Here is a 9,224-nt window from a genome sequence, read left to right on the forward strand (position 1 = left end):
GTGCTAATTATTTATGAATTACTATTGTCATGTTTGGAAAAACAGTTAGTAATTACACAAAAATAATAATATTATGTAATAAATATTATTTAAAATTGATAGTAATTAATAATTACACAGTGTAATTACATCAAATTCTCATGGGGCTATGAGAATTGGAAAATGTCATTAGGACCCCTCAATTACTTCAAATTACATAGTATTATGTAATTGCATGGTCAGACAAACACCTCAAACCGAGTAATTACTCCAAATCACATCCAGTTCCAATTACAAAGTAACTTTCTAAACGCACCCTGGAATATCATTTTCTCACCCTGGAATATCATTCCACTGACCACCACCAAACGTCCATGACTACATTTTGTCTAAAATTCATTGAGCATCCTCTTTTTTATCAAAGAAAAGTCCCACTAAGTACTATCTTTGTCACACTTTAATTAGGAGCTTGACATATACCATTTGGTTTTGAGACTACAAATAATTTCTTAATGAATCTTTTCCATTAGTCTTTTTTAAAAGGATTCTTCTGACTAGAGATTTCTCACCAAAACCAGCATCACTACTCTCATCGCGTTCTCAATCCTAATCTTGTTCGGACGAGAGCTTGCTAGCCATAGAAACTGTTGGGTGTACAACCAAAGTCCCACATTGGCTAGAAATGGGAAGGATCTTGGGTATATAAAGTTGGACACCATCTCCATTGGAATGAGGCCTTTTGGGAAGGTGCCCAAAAACAAATCCGTGAGGGCTTAGGCCCAAAGCGGACAATATCATTCCAATGGAGAAATAGATGGTGTCCGACGGTCCTTACAAGTGGTATCAGAGCCGGATCCCAAAATTAGCCGCCAAACAAAGGAGGTGAAGCTTGCTGCTAGAGCCATCAGAGGTTCAGATCTGATTCGAAGGGATTTCGAATCTAGCTGGTGAAGGGATTCATCTAGCTTACTCAAGGGGATCTTGAGTGTTGGAATCGAGCGATTCAGGTATTCGAAGGGATTTCGAATCTAGCTGGTGAAGGGATTCATCTAGCTTACTCAAGGGGATCTTGAGTGTTGGAATCGAGGGATTCAGGTTTAGATCTGTAATCGTCTGAGGGGAGGCAAGGTGGTCCTTTGTTTGAGGGGAGGATTGTTGGGTGTACAACCAAAGTCCCACATTGGCTAGAAATGGGAAGGATCTTGGGTATATAAAGTTGGACACCATCTCCATTGGAATGAGGCCTTTTGGGAAGGTGCCCAAAAACAAATCCGTGAGGGCTTAGGCCCAAAGCGGACAATATCATTCCAATGGAGAAATAGATGGTGTCCGACGGTCCTTACAGAAACAATCTGTTCTATCTCCACATAGGCCGGCTCTGGGCACAGGCCGCCCAGACTTGTGCCTAGGGCCCCCACACAATGAGGCTCTAATTTTTTTTAAAATCTCATTTTTTTTACATACACAAAGACCCCTAAAATTTTTAAAAATGTCATTTATATATAATTTTTTTTTAAAATAACATATTTTGTATAAGGCCCCCACAACTTAAGATCAGGCCTGCCTCCACATTTCTTTCACTAGTTGCCATGAGCACTAATATAGAGTGCTAAAAAACGATTGTTAATAAAGATTATATAAATATATGTATAATGTTGTGTAATGTCTAGAAAGACTCAACAACAAAAAATATATCAACAGAAACAATAAAACATTCAAGAACATAAAACTAAAAGTAAGAAACATAAATGAATTATCCTTGTTCTGATCGATAAATTGATCCTATATCCAGTCCACTAATGAATTCTAAATAGTTACAGTCATCACAGTTGAGAATCTTTCTCATACTTCTCACAAAGGGAAAACAAACACTATTTTTTTTTACTCAAATGAAATGGATAAGAAATGTATTTATAGACTAAAAGTAATAATATGTGCACTAAAATTATGCACCAAAACATTACACTAACTGACGTGATAGTTTCTAGAATAGTTTAATGGAATAAAAATTTGTTATTTATGTTAAGGTTGTGGTTGGCACAACTTTTTAAAAGCTCTTCTTTATTGTTTAGGCTTTGTTTGGCTGAGCTTTTGCTTTTGTTTTTAGCTTTTCAGGAAGCTCTTCTTAAGAAAGCTGCTAAAGTTGACTTTTGTTAAAAGAGGTTTTTAAAGGTTAAAGCTGAAACTCAGTGATTACTAGGGCTGAGCATTGGGCGGGTTGGTTGGGTTACAAGACATTTTTACCCGTCCAATGTCATAATCGGGTTAGCAAAAGTGACCCGTAACTTACCCAATTAAGAATTTTTTTTTTTAACCCGTCCAATAATTTGGGCGGGTTGGTCGGGTTAACCCGCCCAAACCGAAATTGTATTTTTTTTTTGGGCGGGTTGGTCAGGTCAACCCGCCCAAACAAAAGTGGTATTTTTTTTATTTTACATTTTTGTAATTTTTTTCTTTTAAATACTAGTACTAATAGTGTGAAGTTTATCTTTTTAAGCTTAAAACAATATTTTAAATTATAGTAAAAAAATTAAAACAAAAATTAATTAATTTATATATTTATTTGGATATATTAAAAATAACAAATTGATAATAAATGCTTAATTGGGCGGGTTGGGTTATATTGGACGGGTCGGGTTATATTTTCAACCCGCCCAATGTAACAATTGGGCGGTTTATTCGGGTTGCGTTTTTTGGCGGTTTTTTCGGGTTGGTTTGGGCGGATTATTCGGGTTGGGCGGGTTGTAAAATTTTTTGCACAACCCTAGTGATTACCCAACCAGCAACAGAAGTGTTTTTGGAACTTCAGAAGCTCAAAAACAACTTTTAAAAGCCCAACCAACCAGAGTCTTAGTTATAGAACTTATGAGCCAAATAAGCTATTCTTCGAAAAACTACTATCAACAACTTCTTGGAAAATCACTTTTTTCCCAAAGCCAAAGCCCAAAACCGAATGGTAGTCAACCAAGACCTAAGACATACAAAATTGATGTTAAAACTTTGGAAATCAACTCCTACATATAAAATTATATAAATGTAGAATTAACTCCTACTAATAAGCTTTGATGAAATTTTGTGATTACTTATTTACTATCTTTTTCTTTAGTTAGCATAAATTTAAGGCAAGGATTAAATTCATAACCTTCTACCCTTATTCAATCGTTTTTAGATTTCTCTGTATATACATAATCCTAGGGATGTAAATGGGGCGGGGCGGGGGCGGGGATGGGGGAGCCCGTCGGATGGGGGAGCCCGTCTCGGGGTCGGGGCCCCATCAGGTACCCGTTTAATAAAAATATTTAATTTTTTTCTAAAATTGATCAAATAAATTAAAATAATTAATACTTTTTAATATAAAATAATTAAAAGATAATAAATTATACCATTAATAATTTATATAAATAATTATATTATATATTTTTAATAATATTTATATTAAAAATATAAATTACAATATAAACGAGGCGGTCCCCACGAAGTCCCTACCCCTCGGATTAAATTGAAATCCCTGATAATCCAAGCCTTTCTAGGAAACTTGTACTACTAATTAACATAGAGAGCAAGCATCAATGGTCAAGTTGTATTTTATCAGTTTTTTCACGTAGTTCTACAGAATATAAATACATATATATTTATATATTTAAGAATAAAAGTATAAAAATAAAAATTTATTTTTCCAATATAACAAAATAAATTACAGTTATTATATTTATTGTAAACAATATTACAAACACGTTGAAATGGCCGAGTTGGTCTAAGGCGCCAGATTAAGGTTCTGGTCCGAAAGGGCGTGGGTTCAAATCCCACTTTCAACATGTTTTTTTCAACCTTAAATTAATTTCAATTTTAAGTAATTTTTTTTTTTCCAAATTGGGAATTGAATGAATACAATGGAAAAACAATTAATTTGTTTATGTCTAAATGTTCTATTTTATACTAATGATAAAATATAAAAATAATATATATGTATCAACATTAATTCTAATTTATTAATATTATTATGAAATTTCTATTTTAAGTAATTATTTTTTTTCCAAATTGGGAATTGAATGAATACAATGAAAAAACAATTAATTTGTTTATGTCTAAATATTCTATTCTATACCAATGATAAAATATAAAAAAAAATATTTGTATTAACATTAATTCTAATTTATTAATATTATTATGAATTTTTTAGTAACATTTGTATAATAATTATATGGGACTGAGAGTTCATGACATGGAATTGAATGAATACAATGGAAAAACAATTAATTTGTTTATGTCTAAATGTTCTATTTTATACTAATGATAAAATATAAAAATAATATATATGTATCAACATTAATTCTAATTTATTAATATTATTATGAAATTTCTATTTTAAGTAATTATTTTTTTTCCAAATTGGGAATTGAATGAATACAATGAACAAACAATTAATTTGTTTATCTCTAAATATTCTATTCTATACTAATGATAAAATATAAAAAATAATATATATGTATTAACATTAATTCTAATTTATTAATATTATTATGAATTTTTTAGTAACATTTGTGTAATAATTATATGGGAGACTGAGAGTTCATGACATGACATTGCAAACAATCACCATATTTTTCATCATGCTTACCACACCAAACCACAAAATAGTATGAATTAAACAGATTTTTATATTTATAAATAATAATAAAAACAGTGATTTACGTAAATTTTCCAAGGAAAATGGAAAATTTTCTCAGAAAACATGATTACAACCCCTTGAATAAGAAGTGTATAAAAGGAAACCAAGTCTTTATGTTGACAGAGAATATATTCGATTTTGTTTGACCTTTTCTTTTAAAGTTGTTTACCAATTCAAGGATTGTTACTTGAGAAAAATATATCTATACACAACTAGTCCTATAAATGTATGTGTTTACACTCAATTCTTCCTATTTGTTATTTATACCTTAACGTGCCCAATATCATAATATGTGTCGAACACCAATGAAGTCCATTATTAGCTATTCTCATATATTATGCATCATAAATTTTTCTTATCACATTCAATCTAGTTCCACTGAACTTAATATATAAGGGAATTCTTTTGTAGGGGATTTATTTTAAGCCGTACCGGTAGGGCTTTCAGTGTTCTCAACCCGTAAATAGTTTTCGGCGTGATTTTTTTTTATGACCGTGTATATTGTAGCTATTTAGAGCATCCTGCAAATTTTCAGAAAATTCTGAATAGTTTACAACACCGAAACCTAGGTTCAAACATGTTGTTGCACGCGTGAATAATTTTTTTTATGCGCGTGGAAAACAACATGTTTGAACCTAGTTTTCGGTACTGTAAACTATTCGGAATTTTCTGAAAATTTGCAGAATGCTCTAAATAGCTACAATATATATGGTCATAAAAAAAAGTCGTGCCGAAAACTGTTCACGGGTCGAGAAACACTGAGAGCGCTACCGGCAGGGCTTAAAGTGAAGCCCTATAGAAGAATTGTTGTCCTATATATATATATATATTATATTTAGGGAGATTTTTATGTAGGAACATTACTTTTGCTCCTATTGTAGGGACGTTTTCTATTTTCGGTACTTAGAGAAATGATAACTCTTTTTTTTATATGACAACGTACATGATAGTTAGAGTAGACATCCCGCCAATTTTCAGGAAACTCCAATGAATTTACAGTGTCGAAATCAAAGTTCAAATAACTTATTTTCCACACGTATAAAAAAAATCAGGTAAGCGTACAACTAACTATTTGAACTCTGATTGCAGCATCGTAAATTAATCAAAATTTCCTAAAAATTGGCGAGATGCCTGTTATAATCATAATGTACGTCATCATGCAAAAAAAATTAGATTGTAATTTCTTTAAGGGTCGAAAAAAGAAAACGTTACTACGGTAGGAACAAAAGAACAAAAATGATGCACCCAACTAAGAAAATTTCTATATATTTATACATAACTAATTTAATTGGTGAAAATAAATCTCTCCAAAATAAACTTCTAGAGAGGGTGTTGAAAATTTTCAGATAGGATATCGAGAATTTTCCACAAAGTCTCGAGAAATGTGAAGAGTTCGTGTTCAGATAGAGTATTAAGAATTTCGAGAAAAGAACAAAAGAACAAAAGTGATGTACCCACCTAAGAAAATTTCTATATATTTATACATAACTAATTTAATTGGTGAAAATAAATCTCTCCAAAATAAACTTCTAGAGAGGGTGTTGAAAATTTTCACATAGGATATCGAGAATTTTCGACAAAGTCTCGAGAAATGTGAAGAGTTCGTGTTCAGATAGAATATTGAGAATTTCGAGAAAAAAACAAAAGTAATACCCACTTAAAAAAATTTATATATATTTATACATAACTAATTTAATTGGTGAAAATAAATCTCTCCAAAATAAACTTCTAGAGAGAGTGTTAAAAAATTTCACATAGGATATCGAGAATTTTCGACAAGGTCTCGAGAAATGTGAAGAGTTCGTATTCAGATAGAGTATTAAGAATTTCGAGAAATATCAGGAGTAATCTTTATCATCAAAACGAATTTATTGTGCAAAGTAATTATAAAAAAAAAAGATTATTCTATCAAATACTCTTACTTCAAAATTTAGAACAAAATATACATATACATATATATATTTGATAAAAGAAGAAAAGAATTATTTTAGTTCCAAAATTTTCAAAAGGACCTTTGGAGACTTTTGAAATCTACAGTCTCAATACATTCCAACTCTGGTCTGTAAGGATTCAAAAGCTTCAAAACCTCAGTAGCTTTCTCCTTCGTCTCCACGCCACAACCAACCTGAATAATCAACAACAGTTTCTGAAACCCACCAACCCGAAGAGCCTCAACAAGAACTACTTTTCCCAGTTCTTCCTTCTCTTGTTCCACCACTGCATTCATACAAAGCTTCCAAATCGCCGAAACCGAAAACTCAGTAGCCGAAACCGAAACCCTCAACAGCTTCTTCACCAACACTGGTACAGTAAGAGCATTCTGATAAGCTTTTACTCTTCCTTCGTAGAAACCCAGAACGCCATCCATGACACTTAGAGCTCTCTCGCTTATAATCTTCTCTTCTGTGGACTCTACGAGAATTTCCAGGAGTGAAGAGACCAGACCCATCTCGAGAAATGATGATCTGATGTCTTCGAAAGCTGGAACCGAAACCATGTGGAAGATTATCACGAGGGCAGCTTTTGTAATTTTCGTTGAAACTTTCTTTCGGATGAGCTCGAATAGTATTTCACTTACTCCATCGATGTTTGTTAATAACTCTACGTGGTATTGATTTTCGTCGTGAGAAAGTACCTCTTCTAATGTCGTGATCGAATTCTGCTTGGTCGAGATATCAGTATGTGTGAGAAACCTAACCATGCAACGTAGAGAAGCCTCGGATCCCAAGTGTTGTCGAGCCACTTTTCCAATTGGAAACATCCAGACCAAATTGGACAGTATCTGCTCGCAGACGATACCATTCTGCTCGAATGATTCGCCTGCGAAACTCTCGAACGCGGCCGAGAGGGTATCGGCCGCGTCGTTTGTGATCATGCAGCGTCTGTTGCGCTCGCCCTCGGCGCCCCATTGCTCGATTTTCTTCAAGGATTCTCGGCAGCTGACCAGGTCGAGCTGCCTGGATGAAGCCTCGATGGCTAGGAGAGTCTCCGAGACCTCGGTTGGGACGACGGGGATTCGGGGCGTGGGGATGCGATGGAAGCCGTGCTTCTGATTCTCCATGCCCCATTCTTGGATCATCTTGCGGAGAGAGTGGTTGGGAATCTGATCGAAGCTTTGGAGAATCTGATTGGTTACAGGGCAAGTGAAATTCCCATCCTCGAGCCACTTCTCTATACTTTCTCGATCGTAGGTTATGCCAGATGACAATGTAACTGGATCTTTCATCAAGTCAAATGAGATTGGACAAAGGAAATGGTTTGGGATCTCAACCTTCATAGCCATTGGGCTCTTCTTAGTGCTTTTTCTTCTTAATCTCCAACCCAAAACCATTTTGTTGGATGGGTACGTAGTACCTAAACCCGAGGACGCTTCACGAAAACTATGATCTCTAAACTCGAGGATGCTTCAAAATCTTTTCAATTTCTCGTTCGAGAACTATAAAATCCGAGGATGCTTCAAAATCTTTTCGATTGCTCGTTAGAGAACTATAAAACCCGAGGATGTTTCAGAATCTTTTCGATTGCTCGTTCGAGAACTATGATCTCTAAAGGCGAAAAAGATGCTATAAAATTTTGTACTCTAGTTTGTCTTGTGAAAATATGAGGAGGATTGTATATATATATATGAATGTTATTTTGGGGTGATTTCTTTTTTCTTTTTTTTTTGCTTTCTTTCTTCTCACACGGTGTTCATTTTCAAAGAGAAGACCTTGAAGAGAGGAGAGAGAATTCGAAGTGAGTTTTATTTGGTAATAAATAAGGATTATTTGAATATTGACCGTTGAAGATTTGAAAAGCTTTATATCTGAACCGTCAAAGGGTGGAAGTGGTAAACGTACGCTCTTTAGAATCAAGTAAACCCAAGTTTTGGGTTTTGGTGTTTAGTACGTGTGTGGGTGTGTGTATAATAATATTATTATTTGGTTTGTATTGACACGGTATTACAATTACAACTTTTAATTGACAAATTTGCACATTTTTTTTTCTTACTTGATCTAAGTCTATTTGCTTAACCTTTTCATTTTTTTTATATAAATAAGTAAAAAATAAAAAATCATTCCATGTTACAATTAATATACAAGTCCAAGAGTTCGGATCCAACACGACTCACCAGATCAAATACTTCGGGCAATCGTTCAATTTCTCTAGAGGTGTTCATTGGTCGAGTTAGACAAGATTTTAACCTGTAACCTGCCTAATAAAACTATTTTTTAGATTTACCCTGATTTTCAAATTGGGTAGTTTGGGCAGGTTAACTCACCAAACTCGATTTTTTTTCCCTAAATTATTATTTTTTACTAAAATCTTTTCAATTTAATTACAAAATTAAAATGTATGAAAATTCTTTTTTTAAGATATTAAAGAGTGAAATAATGAAAAAGCTTAGAGATACATTTTAAAAGAAAAATATATGTTTTTCTATAAATTAGTTTGGATTTATATAATATGTATAAAATATATTAAATAGGTTGATTATTGGGCGTATTGGATTACATTTCACAAGGGTGCAAAGAAAAAAATCCTCCAATTGTGAAGATTGGTCGGTTTGAAACGAAGTTTGAATTTTAAAGTCGAT

At 33.2% G+C, this 9,224-nt stretch overlaps 1 protein-coding gene and 1 non-coding gene across 2 annotated transcripts; one reads left to right on the top strand and one right to left on the bottom strand.

Annotated features, from left to right (window-relative positions):
• The first annotated feature begins 3,713 nt into the window (after positions 1-3,713).
• TRNAL-AAG (transfer RNA leucine (anticodon AAG)) lies at positions 3,714-3,794 on the top strand. Its single transcript has one exon. It is a non-coding gene; the product is annotated as a tRNA-Leu (tRNA).
• A 2,680-nt stretch (positions 3,795-6,474) lies between these two features.
• Positions 6,475-8,239, bottom strand: LOC133831699 (U-box domain-containing protein 21-like). Its single transcript, XM_062262090.1, has one exon. The coding sequence runs from the start codon at positions 7,977-7,979 to the stop codon at positions 6,651-6,653; it is 1,329 nt and encodes a 442-aa protein (XP_062118074.1). The 5' UTR covers positions 7,980-8,239; the 3' UTR covers positions 6,475-6,650.
• Between the last annotated feature and the right edge of the window lie 985 nt (positions 8,240-9,224).

The sequence above is a fragment of the Humulus lupulus genome, chromosome 4 (assembly GCF_963169125.1).
Source record: "Humulus lupulus chromosome 4, drHumLupu1.1, whole genome shotgun sequence".
Lineage (NCBI taxonomy): Eukaryota > Viridiplantae > Streptophyta > Magnoliopsida > Rosales > Cannabaceae > Humulus > Humulus lupulus.

Coding starts and splice junctions, on each gene's coding strand:
- LOC133831699 (XM_062262090.1), bottom strand. CDS start 7,979: ATGGTTTTGGGTTGGAGATTAAGAAGAAAAAGCACTAAGAAGAGCCCA.